The sequence below is a fragment of the Eutrigla gurnardus genome (genome assembly GCF_963514095.1).
Source record: "Eutrigla gurnardus genome assembly, chromosome: 9".
In the NCBI taxonomy this organism is placed as follows: domain Eukaryota; kingdom Metazoa; phylum Chordata; class Actinopteri; order Perciformes; family Triglidae; genus Eutrigla; species Eutrigla gurnardus.
The window spans coordinates 28330272-28350958 of NC_139923.1; the positions used below are offsets into that span (position 1 = coordinate 28330272).

Sequence of the window (20687 nt, forward strand, 5' to 3'; positions counted from 1 at the left end):
GGACGTTGGCGCGATGTCCCTCCTCCATCAAGGCCGGCCCCCACCTCTACCCTCGGCGTCTCCTCCTCGACATGATCATTCCGGACCTTTTCCGCCCTCCAGAGGCGGAAGGTGGTACCGCCCCCCCCCCCCCCCCCCCCTCGTTCACAACACAGTGATTTTGAGGGGTTTTAAACGGATTAAATGGGGTCCAAATGCCCCCCCCCCCCCACTCAAATACGACACCATCTCTGCATAAAACAACAAGGGAGTTCCAGAAATACAGCACAGAAGCAATAATTATACAATATCCTATTGAACAGCCAGGCATCCAAACTAGCCAGACTGGTTTTATGGTATTTTCTCTCAGAGAGACTCCAAGAAAACCTGACGGGCGTTGAGACTCCCCAAAGGATGGGACTCAAACCTGGTCCACTGTCTTTAAAGCACTGTATTAAAACAATGTTTAAAAGCCTGCAATCATGATAATCCAACATGTGTTTTTAAGTTGCCATCAGTAAAACATTGACCTCCAGTTCCATCGTGTCCCCCTTTTTTATGATTTTCATTTTAACATCATGAAAGAGGAGAATAAATATTACCACAAAGAAGCAAAAACAACCACAAAGACACACAAAACAACTACAAAGACACACAAAACAACCACAAAGAGACACAAACAACTACAAAGACACACAAAACAACTACAAAGAGACACAAAACAACTACAAAGACACACAAATAACTACAAAGAGATGCCAAACAACTGCAAAAGAGGCAAAAGGCAGAGAAAAAGAGAGGGTGGAAGTGAGACAACATTGCATCAGCCACATTAAGGAACTGTAAACCAGATACACAACACATACGCTTCAGTTCTTGCAGGTTTTGCCTTTTGGTGTACGTATCTGGGCCGGTCCCTTCCGTCCTACTTGGTCATTTTTTTCACATAATACTGATTTGTAGACTTCCGTGATTAACTTGTACACAGTGGGTGTGAGGATTAGTCTTCCTGCTTATTCTCGGTTTAAATAGACAATAAAATAGCATACAGTTAAGATGGAATGTAAGCTCGACACTGATCCCACCTTAAACCAAACAGCAATTCTCTTCAAAGCAACTGCACCCATTATGTGCCCCATTTGACAACAGAGGAGGCTTCTGGGTAAAGGAGTGGCAGACCACAGGGTGAGGTTTGGAGCGTACCAGAGTTTTAAATGTGAATTTGATGACCTTTGAGGGCGTTGGTGTGAAGCGCCGTCCGGCGTGAAATTCAAGGAATGAACGCGTTGTTAAAGTTCATGTCTAATTAAAAGATGGTAGCTGTCTTTATATGAACATGAACAGTCTCGTAGTTCTGTAGGTGGAACATAAAACACATCAGTCTGTACTCGCCTTGTTTTCATTTGTTGGACTTTTGACCATATTTGGATGTGCAGAGGAGCAATGTCTGGACCATTTTCTCATAGACTTCTATACAACCAGAGAGGAGTCGCCCCCTGGTGGCCAGCAGAGAGAAGTAGGACCATTTTCTCATAGACTTCTATACAACCAGAGAGGAGTCGCCCCCTGGTGGCCAGCAGAGAGAAGTAGGACCATTTTCTCATAGACTTCTATACAACCAGAGAGGAGTCGCCCCCTGGTGGCCAGCAGAGAGAAGTAGGACCATTTTCTCATGGACTTCTATACAACCAGAGAGGAGTCGCCCCCTGGTGGCCAGCAGAGAGAAGTAGGACCATTTTCTCATAGACTTCTATACGACCAGAGAGGAGTCGCCCCCTGGTGGCCAGCAGAGAGAAGTAGGACAATTTTCTCATAGACTTCTATACAACCAGAGAGGAGTCGCCCCCTGGTGGCCAGCAGAGAGAAGTAGGACCATTTTCTCATAGACTTCTATACAACCAGAGAGGAGTCGCCCCCTGGTGGCCAGCAGAGAGAATGCAGCTTTCAGGACCTTTTGTGTTTGGCTTCACTTTTCAGAACCAAAGGTTGCCATCTGGTTCCTCAAACTAGAAAAATGCTAGAAAAAGAACATCGTGGGTCTGACATATGACTGATGTTTTAGGCGACGTGGGAAAAAATCTCCTGGATCTGGCCCCTCCTCCTTTTCCTCTCCGTCCAGTATTGGTTTCCCATCGTTGTCCAAACCAAATGTTTCGGGATTATTTATAGCGCCGGAACGTTGGTTTGTAAGTCAACTCATTATTTAAAAGTGATTATTTTTCCAAGTATGTCAATGTGGAGACCGATGCTTCCTGATTTGCTAGAAGAGTGTGAGTTTGGTGTAATGTTCCGTGATAAAGACTTCAGGGACGTTGCTTCAATGATCAAGTAAAGAGTTTACATCCAGAAATAAAAACACACCCACTGACACCACACGAGACCTGTGTTGAGACTGGACGGACGAGGTCGATGTTTCTGGTCAGATGAAGCCTGAAGGAGCGTCCTTCCTGATATTGTCTCCGTCCGTCTACACAAAGCCTGAAAGAATGCAAAACCTTCATCTGAGGTTCGAGCCACAGATCAAGAGACGAAAATACGCCTCGATCCATGTCTGTCGTCTTGGTCTGAGTGGGTAAACCTGTACGGTGGCCCTGTGAGGCCCCCAGGGGCCCGGGGAGTAAATGAAAGGGCTTTGCTCTAGGCCGCTGTGGGAGGCTGGCTTACAAATATAGTTATTTCCACCTGGAAGGTCATGAGATGAGTCACGTGTGTGAGTGACTGTGCACCTCTGTGTCTGTCCACGGTTAATCTCACATTCTGCTGCTGCAAACTGCATCTTTTCTAGCAAGAGTTACAAAATATGGATGAAAAAAAAAATCACACATAATGTGACTCAGTGGCCAGACTCCGTGTCTGTGAACAATGACGTTTTCACACGTGACGTTTTACAAGAGCTTTTACCGAACAGGCCTAAGGGGCATACGCCCAGACGCCCTACAGAAACCACAGAACCTCCCTTAAGGAGACGTGTTTCCACCAGAGAGGAACATGATCACAAAGAAACGGAAAACGACTGCAAAGAGACATAAAAAGACCACAAAGATACAAAACCACAAAGAGACACATAACAACTACAAAGACACACAAAACAAGTACAGAATGCAGCAAAACAACAATAGTGTGTCATCCATCGTCATAATAATCTACCATGACAGGAGTTGCAGATATGGGAACACTGCACCGATGGGAAGAGGTCGCTCAACAACGCAGCAACTACTCTGCGGTGTGTGTGTGTGTGTGTGTGTGTGTGTGTGTGTGTGTGTGTGCGTGTTTGTGTGTGTGTGTGTGTGTGTGTGTGTGTGCGTGTGTGTGTGTGTGTGTGTGTGTGTGTGTGTGTGTGTGTGTGTGTGTGTGTGGGAGAGGTCGGGCAGCTGTAGTAACATCCAGCTTCTCTCCCAGGAAATCTGCACGTCGGCCCGACACTGAAATCATCAAACACACAAACACACAAACAATCCATCCGCCCAACACAACTAGGAACTCTAGCATGCAGTAGAAACTGTAGCATATGGTAGAATCTGTAGCAGAAACTGTAGCACATAGCAGAATCTGTAGTAGGAACTGTAGCATGCAGTAGAAACTGTAGCACGTGATGCACCAGCGTCAAGGAGAATAAAGCTGGGGTTACTGGAAGATGAAGAACATGAAGCTGAAGAGCCGGACGTTTCCCTCGGGACTCTTTGGAAACCAGAAAAAGAAGCCAAAGAGCAGAAACGTGACTTTTCCCTCTCCATTGATGTGGCAACTGTGGGATGAGACGTTACAGAAAAAAGCACACGGATGGAACTCCTTTGTGTAGAAAAACACTGAAGCAGCAAACAAATAGAGCAGAGAGGGAGAGGAGTCCAACGGGAGGAAGAGCATCTGGGAGTTCAGAAGGAAAGGCCTCTGCTGTACGTTCCTGTTTATAGCTCCGAACCGGAGGGGTTCTCGGCGTGTTGACATGAAGCGGTTCCCTCAAACGGAGAGCAGGAAGACGGGTTCCTCCAACCACAACAATGGCTTCTTCATCTTCCTCTTTTCATCTCGCTGTCAATCTGGATCCATGTGGATTCTGGTGTGAAGCTGCTTACAAAGTTAGCTTCCATTATTCAAGGTGTGTTAAAAGTCATCTTAGTAGCTAACTAGCATTGGTAGCGTACAATCAGGGAGGAGTCGCCCCCTGGTGGCCAGCAGAGAGAATGCAGGTTTAAGGCACTTAAAGCTTTGGCTTCACTTTTCAGAAGTGGACGCTGACACCTGGGTTCCAAGTCTTCATTTAGAAGATGATGGTCTCTGCAGAGCCCAGCAGTTGAAGGTAGTTATAACCCTTTATTTTTCAAAAATAAAACTTTTAAGATTTACCTCTTGGGCAGATTAGTGTGAGATCTTTTGACGATGAGAAAAGTACTTGTTATGTTATGAGTTGTGATAGAAGGGATTGTGTTCCTACAGAAACAGTTTTCAAGAGAACATTTGGTGAAACATTTGAATACAATAGAGAGAAAAAATAATTCCGTGCTTATGAAAACGTTTTCCTCGTTCTCCCCCAATAAAAACAGAAATCCAAAATCAAAGCTTCGGGGACTCCAGTCAGTCTGTCCAGTCATACAATCAGGGGAAGCCCAGCAGACGGACTGGTGAGTCCCGGTACACCCAGACCCCCCCACAGCCAAGCACAACAAACACACCCAGACCGGCCCGCGGTGAAGGAGGGTAAACAACCGGCCCTCAGGGGCCCGGCGTCTGGGAGGGGGCCAGCAAACATCCCCTCTCTGCTCGCTGGGTGCTTCAAAAGGGATCGTGGTGGGAGGGGGGAGCCAAGACCAGGTCTGGTTCAGGCTCTGAGAGGAGCTGGGTCAGGTTGTCCTTGTTAAAAACACAAAAAGTCAAGTTTTTCTTTACATCACACGTTACTTTATTGTTATATCGATTAATATATCTCTTTAAAAAACATCTTTACATCTTTAGTAGCAAAACACATCCAGGTTGCTGCAGCTGGACGGCACCCTTTAAGAAGAGCCATCCAGGTGGAGCAAAGCATGCTGGGAGAGAGAGTAAGAGAGAGAGAGGCCCGGTGGAGCCCTGCAGGGCCGGAATGTCGGCTGCCCACAAGACAAACAGCTGAAGTATGTTGAAATACACCTGCTACAACATTATGTAAAAAAAAGATGTAACTGTGAGGCAGAAAACATCATCATGAACAATGATGTTGCTTTGACAAGAAAAGGCCACGGAGACAAACATTTGTACCGGAATATAAATCGATAAACATTCAAAGTTGTTTTTCTTAAAAAAAAAAAAAGAAATTTCAAAATGAACATGAAACATGAAGGCAGATCGCGGCGCACGTTTTCAAACACATCGATAAAACTTCAAAAATGCAGCTGCACGACATGAAGGCATGCGTAGATTCAGTTTGGGAATTTTTTGTAGTGCAATTATTTTGTTTCCACTCTGAGAAACAACTACAGATCTTTATAAAAGAAAATCACAACTTTCTCTCTCCCAGCCTTTTGAGTTTTGTATTTATGCATTTAAATCTCGCCCTCAGGCTCTCTCTCTCTGTAATGAGTCACATGGCTCGATGCCAGACTTCTTTAAATGATGCAAGGTTGGGTAATCGCTGCTGCTGAGTGACAAACACACGAGTGTTTGATTTACCTTCCGGCTAAACTTTATCTTTATGATATCTCTGAACACCATTTCCCATAAGCCCACAGCTCCTATTACAGCTACAGGTTAGTTACAGTGATGGAAGTACTTCTTGTTTTCTTAATAGTATTATTAAGTATAATAACAGCTGCTGTGTTTGAGTTGTAATATGAAAAGTAAATCTTTAAAATGGAACTCTCTTTTTACTTTTTGTTAACAGACTAATATTGATTTATGTCATAGATAGACTTTTTTCTTTTAGGTGGGCATCCTTTTTAGTGAAAACAATCAAATAATCTTAAATAAGATGTTTTTAAATCACAAGGTCTCTGCATGAATGAGTAGAATAAAACCTATAATTAATAATAAATAAAAAAAACAGGATACAATAAATTAATTTAAAAACAGATTTTTTGTATCCTGTATTTTTTTTTAACGGAAATTCACCACGATCCACTTATTGTGAGTGTTTTCTATTTATTTAATTACGATCCGCTACCTAAGATTTTTCCCCCAGAAAGAAATCCTGAGCGAGAACAGCTTTACAAGAGCAGCTTTTCCCGGTGGGTCCCTTCGTCTGGACAGTTTAAATTTAAAATAAATCAGGTATTCTACATTACAGTACAACGGATTTACAGTCCAAACTCAACCAGACGCTCTAACGGAGACATGGACTGGATTCACTGATGGACAGGAAGTCCGCTACAGGTTTTCCTGAATCCTCTGCTGCTGAACTCGCTTGGCGGTGCGAGTCATGAGTCATTAACTTGGCCGATTCATTTTCATTCAAAACAGACAAAAAAAACTAGCTAACAAAAAAACAGGCGATGGTCATTGTAAATGTTGTCTGGGCCTCGACTGTTGCTACGGGCAACCGCCAACCGCTGAGCCTGTTTGTGTAACGGAAAGAATCGTTTCCACGTTCAGACGTGAGATTCATTAATTAAGGCAACCGTGGTTCTGATCCTTGAAACGACCGTAAAAACAACAACAAATCATTTTCTTTCAATCACAAGATTCCTAAAAGGTGTGTGTGTGTGTGTGTGTGTGTGTGTCAGTAATATTATCAAAATTCAACAGTTGCAAATTGGCCATAATTATTATTTGATTTATTCACAAAAATAAATTGAAATAAATCCTAAATATTTTTAAAAGTAACTCAGTTTAATCCTCCATCATAAAACCTGAACTGGACTGTAACTAACTCAAACACTTAGATCTCGCGTTTTAATTCTATTGGTCTACGATGTTGTGATGTCACACATACGCATTAACGATATACTCTACGACGTTAGCTACTTTTGCTCGGCGGGGAATCTGCTGTGGGAGGAGCCTGAACGCTCGCCGTCCGGTCCGTTTAAAAAAATAATAATTTCTCTCAGTCGTAAATTAAATTCCTGAGGTGTATCCTCAGAGGAACCCAATTCAGCTTGAGCTTAATTAACCGGGCTAAACCCGCTAGCATCCTACCCAAAGATCTGCGGTGCGACTACGTGAACCGTTACACCGTTTACGTGTTTTTACGTGAAGCTGTTTCCTGAATGTCGGATGTATAAAACCAGAATAATCTCTTTGTAACAGATTAGGAAAAACATTCTAAATCATCATAATGTACTGATGACAAAATGACTGATGAACCCCAAAAACCCTCGTTATAGTATTTTAAAAAAGCCCTTGATGATATCAGATGCATATTTATAGATATTTATATTCAGTTTGTTAATCTCCGGGGTTTTCTGCTGTAAACTAGCAGCTGCTGTCGATCAGCTGATCTGCAGATACACAAACCCCCACTGAATGTTAAAACTAATATATACAATCCCTGTTAACAGCAACCTTCCCTTATGAGCTACCGAAGCTCGTAAAACGTTTGTAAGAACAAATAAATTAACTTTTAAAAGTAAAAAGGGAGAGCGTGGACAGCTGCGGCTCACGGAGAGAAGGTAGTTCTGGTTTTTCGACGGCGAGTTCGGGGTCCGAGCGTCGGACGTCAGTGGGCGGCGTCGTCGCCGGCCGGCGGCGCCTCCTGGAGGAACGGCGTGAAGGAGGAGCGGACGGTGCGACCGCAGAGAGACTGCTGCACCCGGAAGTTGTTCACCATGCTCTTCTGGACCTCCTCCTCGGCGGAGGTGAAGAGGAGGCTCCGGAAGACCGCCAGCTGAAGGGGGGCGAGAGAGAAGCAGTCATTAGTCCAGAGACAAGACCAGACTATGTGGAGGAACCAGAGACTGTCTGTGGTCCCCAGAGGTCTAGATAGTAGACCACATTAGTCCAGAGACCAGACCAGACTATGTGGAGGAACCAGAGACTGTCTGTGGTCCCCCAGAGGTCTAGATAGTAGCCCACATTAGTCCAGAGACCAGACCAGACCATGTGGAGGAATCAGAGACTGTCTGTGGTCCCCCAGAGGTCTAGATAGTAGCTCACATTAGTCCAGAGACCAGACTATGTGGAGGAACCAGAGACTGTCTGTGGTCCCCAGAGGTCTAGATAGTAGCTCACATTAGTCCAGAGACCAGACTATGTGGAGGAACCAGAGACTGTCTGTGGTCCCCAGAGGTCTAGATAGTAGCTCACATTAGTCCAGAGACCAGACCAGACTATGTAGAGGAACCAGAGACTGTCTGTGGTCCCCAAGAGGTCTAGATAGTAGCTCACATGAGTCCAGAGACCAGACCAGACCAGACTATGTGGAGGAACCAGAGACTGTCTGTGGTCCCCCAGAGGTCTAGATAGTAGCTCACATGAGTCCAGAGACCAGACCAGACTATGTGGAGGAACCAGAGACTGTCTGTGGTCCCCCAGAGGTCTAGATAGTAGACCACATTAGTCCAGAGACCAGACTATGTGGAGGAACCAGAGACTGTCTGTGGTCCCCCAGAGGTCTAGATAGTAGCTCACATGAGTCCAGAGACCAGACCAGACCAGACTATGTGGAGGAACCAGAGACTGTCTGGGGTCCCCCAGAGGTCTAGATAGTAGCTCACATCAGTCCAGAGACCAGACCAGACTATGTGGAGGAACCAGAGACTGTCTGTGGTCCAAACAACAAGGTCTCTGCTGTATTTATGTCTAGATGACCTTATATGGAGTGTTGATGGAGCAGCTACAATGTTAGCGTAGCCTAGCACCATCAACCAGACTCCATTCAGAAAACCAGCGTTTTAACAGTAGTTATCTTGTGGTCTTGCAGACAGACCTAACAAAGCATGACTCAGCACTTTTTACTGATCACCATCATGATGTTGTTATTTCGGCATCATTTTTTTGCCGTTTTTATTGCGTTTAAAACGGTAATGAAATCACAAATCAGGGTTTGAGATTCCAGTGGAAACACACCGATGGAGGCTGCTTTCCTCGGGACACAAAAATGCTGCCATACAGGTTGGATGAACTTCCTTAATTGTTAAAAAATGTTGGACAAGCCTCCCTCAACACGATTATGATTATTACAATGTGGCTGCGTTATTAAAATAAGATTAATGTTCTGGAACAAGTGTCACTGTGGAAGCTTAATTGCTGCTGAAGGAAACACTAAAGAGTGGTTTGACTCTGGAAGACACCAGGAGCCCTCTAGTGGTCGGTCGGCAGTTCAGAAGTTTTGTTTTGGACAATGTGTGACAATGCAGCTTTGTCCTTTTCCAGCAGAGAGAAATATAAGCATGTATTTATGTTTCTGGCCTGTTGAAGTCTAATCTGCTCCGTGCTGCTGGTGGACCTGGTAGTAGGTAGTAGTAGGTAGTAGGTAGTAGTAGTAGTAGTAGTAGTAGTAGTAGTAGTAGTACAGTGAAGTATTTGATGTTTACAGTCGCTCTCATCTGAAGTTAATTAACTAGTAAATGTCACAACTCCCACGCAGCATGCAGTAATGAGTCATCGGCATTCCTCTCTTGTTTTCTGTCATTGGTGTGACCTCGTGTTGGAGAGCTGGTTTTTCTAGATGGGATCTTAACTCCCTGATGTGCCTGGCACTTTAAGAAAAAAAGGAGCACGCTTCCCCTTTAAAGAAACAACGTTAACATAACGTATCGTCTTTCCCGGCTTTCATGTGAGCAACACGACTTAAACGTTCCACGAAAGCATTTACAAATAAATAATATCTGGGTTTAAAAGACACTAAAATCATATCTGGGTTGGTATTAAATATCGAAGTGTAGGGCTGTGATTTTACATAGTCGAATCTGATTGGTCCAAGCCTGATCGTCAAATCTTTTATTTATTTTTTGCTCATTGATTGATAAAGCTCTAAAAGTTGCTCTCCAGGGGGGACAGCGGGTCGTGAGGAGAACCCGTGTCCAGGAAAGAGGCTCGATGGGCGGGTAAAAAGTGACCCGGGCCGAGGGTCAGGCTGAGCCAATCGGATGGAACAAAAAGTGGAGCGGTCCAAGTTGGGAGGGGCCGTTTCCTCCCTGATCAGGGAGGCGTTTTATTTTTCTTATGGAAACATGATGACACACACCTGGTCATGGCTGACTTCTATATGCTGCTTCATGACGATCCAGGTGACGGACTCCGTCAGAGGGGGCGTGGTCAGAGAGCCGTGGTAGGTCCAGTAGTCGTCGGTGTTGGCAGGCAGCAGACAGGCCGGGTCGAACCTGTTGAACTCCAAGACGCTGTCCTGAAAACACAACATGAGTCAGATGGAATTAATAGAATACGGGAAAGATCGTAGCCAGTGTTTAAAAATGCAATTAAGACATATAATTATAATTACAAACGTCCCAGACTAATAACAGAAGCTACCGTCTAAAATACTACAACCATCATTATCTAATCGTGACCCAATTAAAACACAATGAGCGTTATACAACTTTCATTTCCATTTCCCGACCTTATCAAACGTTATTAGCGATAAGAGAAGGGCGAACGATGACCTCCAGATAAGCAACATACAAACCTACTTACAGAACAGCTTGTTTTAATAGTTTATTACCTTCATTTCACTTCTATTAGTAACTGCGAGAATGTGAGGGCTTACGTTGAACATTCTTAAATATTAATAATAATATAATAATAATTAAGTCATAATGTGCGTAATACATTCTGAGCACTAGGATGATGTGAAAATCTATATGAAAAGTATGTGTATATATATATATATATATATATATATATAATAAAAAGGCTCATCAGTTCTTACACAGATAGTCCTGTCTGACGAGTCCTGCAGTGTCTCTCCTGAACCACTAGAGGGGGTCAGTGTTTACCCTCCTCACCATTAATATATCGGCTCCCTAGACTATAAAATAAAATAAAATGTGGACCAACCTTGTGTCTGACAGCAGGCAGAGCGTTCACTAGTTTCTGCAGCCCCTCGTGTCTCTTTCCCACCTAGACCAGGACCAGGACCAGGACCAGGATCAGACGTTAAGTTTAACCCACATGTATACAACACATATCTGTGTTCATCCATCCATGTTGGCCTGTAACTATGCAGGTAAAGTGTGTGTGTATGTGTGTGTGTGTGTGTGCGTGTGTGTGTGTGTGTGTGTGTGTGTGTGTGTGTGTGTGTGTGTGTGTGTGTGTGTGTGTGAGTGAGTGTGTGTGTGTGTGTGTGTGTGTGTGTGTCGTACCTTAAGAAAGACTCCGATAACAGCCAGCCCGTTCTCCTCCATCACCGCCTCCTCAAACAAACTGTACTTTTCAGAGTTCCAGTGGACCAAGTGGAGCTGAGAACACACACAGGGTTATTCAACTATATAGTTCAGGGGGCGACGTTTTCAGAAAGCTAAGGGACCTCTTTGTCCCCCACTCCACCCTTTCTGGCCTCATGAATTAACGCCTTTGTGTCTTGCTAATTTGTGTTTATTCGGCACAATAAGTTACTTCTGGTTATGTTTTAAAAAAGGGAGATTCTGGAAAATAATATTTTAATTTAAAAAGAAATGTTTCTTTAGATCAAACCGTGGATAGATAAGGCTCCCCCGTGTGGCTCAAATGTGAACTGCGAATAGAAATGGTAATAAAAGACTTTATCCGGCGACCCAAATACGACCTTCTGTGACCCGACGCAGTCTTTTGGGAACAAATGACTCTGATGGAAAAACGCCCCGAGAAAGAAAGTCACCAGTCAGGTAACTTGACTGTAACATGATCCTACACACACACACACACACACACACACACACACACACACACACACACACACACACACACACACACACACACACACACACACACACACACACACACACACACACACACACACACACAGGTTATATAAGTGTGCTGAAGTTGACGGAGCAACATGGAAATAGATGATCTCTGTTCAAACAGAGTTTTCTCTGATCCGTGGCCCGTGTGAATAGAATTATTTTTTTTAAGTAAGTCAACATATACAGTGTTTAAACAGTGTTGAGTTTATTTCCCTTGCATTTCTTTCTTCTTTTAACCCTTAAAGAGCCGATCGAGTGTGAATCACCTGCAACATATCGGATTTAACTTATTCCAAGCCTGCGGCTCTGAACAAAACACGCTGCATTATTCCAGCAGCAGGTTTTTTTCTTTTGTTAAAGCCACAACAGAGAGGTGTGTGTGCACAACAAAGCTGCAGATGCCAAGATACGGCTGTTACACGACGGATAATTAAGCTATAGCTTCTCACGACGACCTATTTTCACGATGTACAGAGTTCCTCCACCTTTTCAAGTCACATTCAAGCACTTCAAGGTGCATCTCCATGCTTTTCCACCACCTTCCAGCTGTGGTAAACTCCATATCTGTATCAATCCAATGGTCAGTATTCAGTCTACTTATTATGTCACTTGTTCATCACATTAAATGAGATGTTATTGTCCTCTAAACAACCAACATGATGTTTGGAGACAGCTTTTTACAGAAGGACCACAAATGAAAGGAAAACTAATTCCACTAACAGATCCACAGAAATATAATCACCAACTATTTTCATCATCTGTTCATCATCAAAAGTCATTTTTCATAAAGAAATGTCAGAAAATGCTGTTTTCAGTCCCTCAAATATGGAGATCTTCTTTTCTCTGTTCTATCATAGATGTCATCACATACAACACACATTTCAAGACCTTTATTCTACATCCAAGCACTTTTCAAACCTGGAAAACACCACACTAAAGTGTTTTCAAGGATTTCCAGCACCCGTACCGACCCTGTATTTTATTTGCCTGATTCAGTGATGAGTGCCGACTCGAGGACAATCTCACCGCTGATTGGCTTCGCGTCAGAGCGTCACATCAAAACAATTAAATATTTTGCGACAAGTTGCGTCTTTGAATCGACTTTATATGTAATTGTGTCACGTGAATAATTTGTGTCACGCCCCTTTAGGGACGCACCGATCCAATACTTGGAATCGATCCGAGGTTGCCTTAAATAACTGGATATCAGGGGAGAAGAATAATCTGATCCGATCTATTAACCCGATCATCTAAACCTACGACGCCGAAACCAGTTCTTTGAATGTCAATCAAAACATCTGAAAAAATAAAAACCTAACTAACTTGTATGTTCGTACGTCCTGGCACTTAGCATCGTGTAGCACCCTTTGTTGTATACCTAGCAATTAGGAGGGCTTGAAACTTGTTCTATAGACATCCTTACTGCACCGACAGCAATATATTGTTGTTTCACTTTCTTCTGACAAAAGCATCTGCTAAACGCCCCGAAATGTAAAATGTAAAAGTGTAAATGTTAATAAAAAGAAGAAGCGGTATAGTAACCTAGTTACTTCCAAACCTCGACACTCAAGGTCGAGGTTTGGTGCCATCCCTAGTCGTTTTATAGGATTACTATAAAAGTGTTCTCGACGATTAAACCCCCTGCTGGTGAACGCCTGTAACAGCACGGTACCTCTGCAGGGAACAGCCTCCGGTCCACGGTGTGCTCCGAGCCCCAGGCGTTGCTCTCCCCCCAGTGGAAGTGGAACTGGCACAGCCTGAACTTGTCTTGTAGGGGTCCTCCTCTCAGCGCTGCAGCACAACGGGGAAAACACGCACAGATCAGACAAAAAGAACTAAAACTCCTCCAAAAAGAAATGTGATCTCATGTTGTTGTTTCCTCCACTGAAACAGAAGGAGGACGGGTTGTTCAGGCAGTCACACTGACCCAGAAACATGCAGGAAATCTTGCATACCCAAGCTAACAAAAGCAGCCGCTTTGTTCCTTATTATTCTTTTTTATGATGTTGTGTAAACCGTTAGTCACAGATAGAAATGCTACCAGCAGATAAGGAGGAAGAGATACTGTGTGTAGTAAAGTTTCCTCCGTCACGCCTGGATTTTTTTTACTGGAAACATGTTCCTGACTCAGCACTGACGACGGCACGTGAACACCTATAAAAGTGGTTGATGTGGCGGCTTTAATTTAAGTTTTATTCCTGCTGCAGCCCGGTAATTATGACAAACACTTTTAAAGGCAGACTGTTGAGGTCAGGTCACATGACAGTCATCCGATCCACGTGACGGTTGTGGTTTTTATCTGCAGCTTTAAGTGTAGCATTGATTACAGGAGGTTTCATACAGACAGAGGGCTGTTTAAAGGGGAGGGGGGAGATAATCCTCAGATTAGAACAACCCTGCTGAGGTTTCCTTCTGTTTGTTTAAAAGAGAAAATACTGATTTGACTCCCAGTCTAGCAGTTAATTATTAATCATCAACTATTATTTTACTTTCTAGACTTCTACATGGCAACTAACGGAAATATAAAGGTGATTTAAATGCACATGTTTCAGAGGATATATATACACAGATAGACAATAACAGAGTGCTCACTGGACTTGTCGGTGGTGTCGTCATACTCCACCAGGAAGGAGTAGCCGTTGTTCCAGATCTGCTGGCAGGTCCGCGGGTCGTAGTCGGTGACCAGAGGCTTCAGCTGCGAATCGAAGACGCTCTTTCGCACCACGATGTCGATGGGAGACTGGCGGTCGCCTCCGGGTACCGCGAGGGGTCCCTGCCACATGGGATGCACTGGAGGAGGAAGGAAATCAAAGAGACATTTTAAAAAACAGTCGTCTGCTGTTAAAAAAGGACGGAAAACAAAAAATGCTGACACCTACTTTTCACGTTGCACTCCTTCATTTTAAGACAGTCCATTTTTTCAGAAAAGGAAATTAAAAGCAATTAAAAAACACAGAAAGTAGTGTCAGCGAGACAAAACACACACTTCTTCCTTCCTTGAGCCGTTACAAGGAACTAAATGAAAGAAGGAGCAAGTGAGCACTTCCTTCTAGTCTCTCACTCTTTTTTTCTCCTGAAAGGGATATTACAAAATAAGAGAGCAGTGGGCTGGCTGTACAGAAAGTGACACAAGGAATGTCCTGGCACGCCCCCAGCTCCCCTCCACAGCAGGGAAATCTGACCAGGACCTCTGGCCGGTCAAACCGCCCGCTCAGCCGGCGTCTGTCCACGGACCTGACTTCTAATTACCCAATACTCCCTCCTCCTCCTCCTCCTCCTCCTCCTCCTCCGTCTTATTTTCCTTTACCCTTGAGATCCAGCCCAGGAAATAAAAAGAAAACTCCACTCATAAAATGTTCCACTTCTAAACAGATGGGGGAAAAAAATCCCACAGGTGTCGTCAGCACATTCGACTGTTTCCCTCTGGAGCCAAACTGGTGCGACTGGGATGAGATGACCTTCGTCTTCATCAGCAGATCTCGCTGGCCGTGATGTCATGCACATGATCGGCAGATGTCTCGAATCAGAAAATGACGAGTGTGTCTGTGACGAGCTCTGAGGCAGCTGCATCGACCCAGAAAGAAGGCTCCGGGTCTACACATTAGTCCCTCTGTCGGGCCCTTCAGCTCAGCTGCTCAAACAGGATCTGCTACCCGCCGTGGAGGCGTGTCGCCGTGAGCAACCACAGCCATCCCAGCGATGCTGGCGAGGTGCAAACGGTTTGACAGCACGCCGAGATGAAAGCTTTCGTTTATCGTGATGACAAAACCTCACAAAGAGCCCGTGGCACTGAAAACATCCGTATCTTGTATTATTTCTTTTTTTATAAATAGCTCCATTAGGTTGCTCTGTTTCGGCGTTGAATATGTTCTTTAGTGGAAAATTCAGCAGGAAATGTTGGTTTTACATCAGCAGTAAATCAACACAGGTTTCATGGTTGTAAGCGCTTTTAAAGTTTCCAAAACTGCAGTTCATCAAATGGCCACTGGAGGCTCTAAAAGAGAGTCAATCCTCATTAATACATGAGATATAAACGTGTTTACAGAATGGTAAAAAAACAGTTTTGGTCTCTATAGTTTATATCCATCACCTGTTAGATTAAGGCTTCATAATGAATAAATAAGGTGTGTGTGCGTGGTTGCTATGGGTGACAGGTGGGTGTCGGAGCAGGTCGCTAGGCTTCGTCGCCTCTATGAAGATGAAGTCCACGTTTTAACGCAGGCTACGGATTTTACCGCTACGCCTCGTGTGATGTGAATGCAGCCGGAAAATATAAATGCAGAGTTTTATGAGGGAGAATTTAGAAATATTTAGAATATTATTAGAAATATTTGTTTGCAATATTTAGAAATATTTAGAATATTTTTAGAAATATTTAGAATATTTTAAGAAATATTTAGATATTTCTAAAAATATTATTTTGGTGAAAATCGAGTCACATTTCATTACTATGATTTACTTTTTTTTATTTATGTATTGATAATATGCCAGTGGTTGAGTGTTTATGGCCAATGAGCAACTGTTGAATGTTCATAATAATTTTCAAAATAAAATGAACCGAAAACGTATCTAACCAGGGATTCAATGCACCGTCACACTCCCTAGCTTGCAATATATATTTATTACTTTACTTTCTTAATTGACTTTTTCTTTTTAAATGGATAATACATCAGCGGCACGTTCTAAGTGTGCAGACAGCAGCAATGTAGGGTGCAGAGGAAATGAGCGGAGTACATTTTACAGATGAGCTCACTATATAATCATCTATAAGAGTGATTTCAGACATTACAGTAAGTGGTGGTAAGTTGTTCCTGGAGGTTTTCTGGCAGCGCTTCCTTGCAGGTTGCGTGCCACACCGACTAACAACACTCAGGGTTTTCAGATTTAATTTAAGGAGAACGTGTCGGAGTCTGAGATGAGGTTGGGTCAAATCTCCGTCCCCACTTGTTGAAATGACGGCAGCGTTCCTCCCCGAGTCGGGGAATCAAAAGCTGTTCCACTTTTCTCTGAGTCAGCCGTTTTACCTTTAGAAGAAAATAAAAAGGCACAAGGACAAAAGTTGGACGGACAGGAAAAAGCCTCATTTCCAGTGGACCACTTCAAAGCTGAAACCAAGGCCTCCCATAAAGTCTGGGACAGACGGTACCCATGACAACACGCTTGTTAAAGTTAAATATGAACTCTTGTTTATTGTCATGGTGGAAGAAAGAAAGCCGACTTTTTGCTGAGTCAGAGGCTGCGAGTGGCATGAGATGGTGAACGAGATGGCGTTATCGGGTGTGGTGAGGAAGTTGTCGGGACTCGTCTGACGGGTTTTTGTGTCTCGACTTTTCCGTGGGCGCATCGAAACAATGGCAACAACGTTCACCAGGTTTCTAACATGCAAAGGAAATAAATGCTGTTTAAGTTCTATGGATGCATCCTATAAATGTATGACTAACGTCTATAGAAGGGTTTGAGTCCCAAAATCTGGAAATTAGTTCACATTTCTGTCTGTTTTTAATGGGTTTCTGGTTAGATGAAATAAGCTTAAGAGACGACATTAAATACCTCGTGAATTTTATAATATAAAGGTGGTCATCATCACACCGACTAGTCCACCTTTATCTTCCGATGAGGACCCGACTCATAGCATTGGGGAAATTACAAGCAGAACTTTTTTTCTGAATTAATCCAAAATCTAAAATCACCTTTTGTCGAGGGAACCAGCGTGACTTCCGGGATGGACTACAAAAAAGCGTCGCCCCAGCAGCAAAATAGTAAAAAGTGTATTATTTTCAGATGGCAGACTTTGGCGACAACGGGCTCTAAATATTCTGTGTATTTGAAAACAGCATCCCTAACACGATACGTAACGTAGGCATAAACTACATATAAGAGGTGGACGTTGTCATGGTGACAGCACCCGTTTGATTGTGGACTTTAGAGGCATCATGGCATTTTGGCATCAACCAGTCAAAGGAAGTGACCATATTTGGACTGCGGAGGAGCGACGGGTAGATGTGACGAACACAAGTTACTAACAAAGTTAGCTTCTACAATTCAAGGTTCAACTGTACAGCTAAGTGTTCACTCACTCAAACTCCTATTGATCTCCTCTTAGCAGCTAACTAGCATTGGTAACATGGTAGCGACCTGTCAATCAGCAGGCTAGCCCCGCCCCCTAAAGCATCCCCTGCTTTCTGGTCTGGAGGACTCTAAATGGACCATAATGTACTAAATGAACATCATGCTGGATTTAAGAAGACTTGAAACTAGAGATTGAGACCATAAACTCATGTTTACAATGTTTACTGAGATAATACATCAAGAGAGAAGTAGGACCATTTTCTCATAGACTTCTATACAACCAGAGAGGAGTCGCCCCCTGGTGGCCAGTAGAGAGAAGTAGGACCATTTTCTCATAGACTTCTATACAACCAGAGAGGAGTCGCCCCCTGGTGGCCAGCAGAGAGAAGTAGGACCATTTCCTCATAGACTTCTATACAACCAGAGAGGAGTCGCCCCCTGGTGGCCAGCAGAGAGAAGTAGGACCATTTTCTCATAGACTTCTATACAACCAGAGAGGAGTCGCCCCCTGGTGGCCAGCAGAGAGAAGTAGGACCATTTTCTAGTAGACTTCTATACAACCAGAGAGGAGTCGCCCCCTGGTGGCCAGCAGAAAGAAGTAGGACCATTTTCTAGTAGACTTCTATACAACCAGAGAGGAGTCGCCCCTGGTGGCCAGCAGAGAGAAGTAGGACCATTTTCTCATAGACTTCTATACAGCCAGAGAGGAGTCGCCCCCTGGTGGCCAGCAGAGAGAAGTAGGACCATTTTCTCATAGACTTCTATACAACCAGAGATGAGTCGCCCCCTGGTGGCCAGCAGAGAGAAGTAGGACCATTTTCTAGTAGACTTCTATACAACCAGAGAGGAGTCGCCCCCTGGTGGCCAGCAGAGAGAAGTAGGACCATTTTCTCATAGACTTCTATACAGCCAGAGAGAATACAGCTTTAAGGCACTTCAGTGTGGGTTTCACTTTGTTTTTTTTGCCTCCAGGCCCCAATGTAGGTGAAATGGGCCTCGGGTGGCCCCATAGGGACTTCATCAGCTCTTGTTTGTGTTTGTTGGTCTCAAACAGAAACACATCTGAGTCAACAGACGTGAATCCAGCGATGAGGAGGACCGTCCAGTCCGGGCTTTCCCCCCTCCCCCTCCCCGTGCAGGTTTCCAGGACAACAAAAGTGACCATTAAAAACGGATGCTGTGTGAGCGACAATGACGGGCCTCAACCTCAATGAGAGACACAATGTCTGCGGGTTACAAAACAAACAAACAGTACTTACTCTGCGACAGCACATATTTGCTGGAGCACGCCGTGAGGTTGCATCTCCGGACGGGCGTCAGGCGGTGACTCCTCCGGGCGAGCTGTCGGTGGAGCTGCGAGGCGAGGGGTCTCACCACGGACGCCAGAGTCACCATAGTGTATCTGGCCTAAAACGTATTTACGATGTTTTTATTTTAAAGCTAGCTACGGGTTAGTTACGTCTTCTCGCCCGTTCAAAACAAACCTATCGGGCTAGCTTGTGTTCGCTCTCCTCCTCCGCGGCGCTGAAACTCCCTCCTACCGTTGGCCCGGAGGCGGGACGAGGGGCAGGCTTCCCCGACAAACATTCATAAAACCCGCATCAAATAACGTCCGTTGCCCCCCCTGGAGCTACCGCGTCGATTTAAGCCCGTTAAATAGTGTCCTTGCCGGGGCCGGACCCTCAGATAAGATATGGCCGCTGTGGAAGGGAGGGGGGGGGGGGGGGGGGGGGGGTCTGTCAACTCGGCAGTAACGGAAAAGGGGGCTACAGCGCCGACCAATCAGCGGCCTCCACTGAGGGGCGTCAACGAACTACATCAAAAGAACCTCTGATGCTGCCTTCGCGTGCTAATAGGAGATCTGAGTTTCCAAACTTGTGAAGGCACTTTGTTGTCGGGATGAACGGGGAGAAACAACCATAAATCACATCATACTCTATCTATACGATCTATAACGATAAACAGTCTATATTATATCAGTCGTGACACAGATTACAGATTAAACGACGCGAGGGGGGCGTTCGCGTGCAATTTCCGAGTCAGCAACGCGTATTTACCATAATTCTGATACCACGTGAAGGCAGCATATTTATAAACACATGATTTTATGTATTTTTAGCCACATTTAACCATTTTCTTCTTCCTTTTGTTGACCTGTAAGTAATTCAATTAACTTCCAACAGTGATGGAATAATACTGTCATATTTCTCATTAAATTTAAAGAATCTGTATAATATACATTAGATGTCCTACATTCAAATGAGCATTGTGGGAAAAATAAAAAAACGATGGCTTTTACATCAGTGTGCTGTATTTATGTGCCGTTTTTATACTTTATAAAATATATTATTGCACGTACAGCATTTGATTTCAAATGTTTCATTCTATTAGTTTTGTTTTGCATCGTCCATCTTTGTCCTGTTTCCTGACTAATGATGGGGATGGGGAACACTTATGTATTTTGGCATCAAGCTTGTTTATTGTGTGTGTCAGTGGTCGGTAGTAGTGTTGCATCATGCTTCACACTGTGGCCACATGACCGTCAGACTTTAATCCCTGAAGAGAACAAACTATTCGGAACACAGAGAATTATAATATTTATACCTCGCTTTTTAATCATTTACTTATTTATAGGTAAATATCTTAAATTTGGATTAGGTTTACATCTTAACTGTTACATATATTGTTTGTTTTCCTGTTTTACCTTGTTGTTGTTGCACTGTCCTATTTTCTGCTGTAATCCGTAAAATTCCCCAGTGAGACTAGTTAAAGCTTATCTTAAAGCACAGATTCATGTTCTGATGATGTCACACTGATCAAAACAGGCTTTTATCAGACGTCTGCATGTGA

The 20687-nt window shown here is 43.9% G+C and overlaps 1 protein-coding gene across 2 annotated transcripts; it reads right to left on the reverse strand.

The window, feature by feature from the left end:
- Positions 1 to 5252: 5252 nt before the first annotated feature.
- On the reverse strand, positions 5253 to 19539 carry ca5a (carbonic anhydrase Va). Of its 2 annotated transcripts, none has more exons than XM_084016756.1 (7): positions 19097 to 19539; positions 14361 to 14558; positions 13441 to 13559; positions 11187 to 11282; positions 10882 to 10944; positions 10073 to 10231; positions 5253 to 7771 (listed from the first exon to the last, which is right to left on the reverse strand). In XM_084016756.1, exons 1-7 carry the CDS (start codon positions 19230 to 19232, stop codon positions 7604 to 7606), a joined length of 939 nt encoding a protein of 312 aa, XP_083872882.1. In that variant the 5' UTR covers positions 19233 to 19539; the 3' UTR covers positions 5253 to 7603. The 2 variants fall into 2 exon arrangements, with proteins under 2 accessions (XP_083872882.1, XP_083872883.1); XM_084016757.1 differs by lacking the exon at positions 19097 to 19539 and adding an exon at positions 14648 to 14802.
- Positions 19540 to 20687: the final 1148 nt, after the last annotated feature.

Excerpts from the sequence above, each read along its gene's own strand:
- ca5a (XM_084016756.1), bottom strand. The coding sequence starts at position 19,232 with ATGGTGACTCTGGCGTCCGTGGTGAGACCCCTCGCCTCGCAGCTCCAC. Across the intron at positions 11,283-13,440 it reads GGAGGCTGTTCCCTGCAGAG|CTCCACTTGGTCCACTGGAA; the intron begins GTACCGTGCTGT and ends GTGTGTTCTCAG. Across the intron at positions 10,945-11,186 it reads TTATCGGAGTCTTTCTTAAG|GTGGGAAAGAGACACGAGGG; the intron begins GTACGACACACA and ends GTCCTGGTCTAG.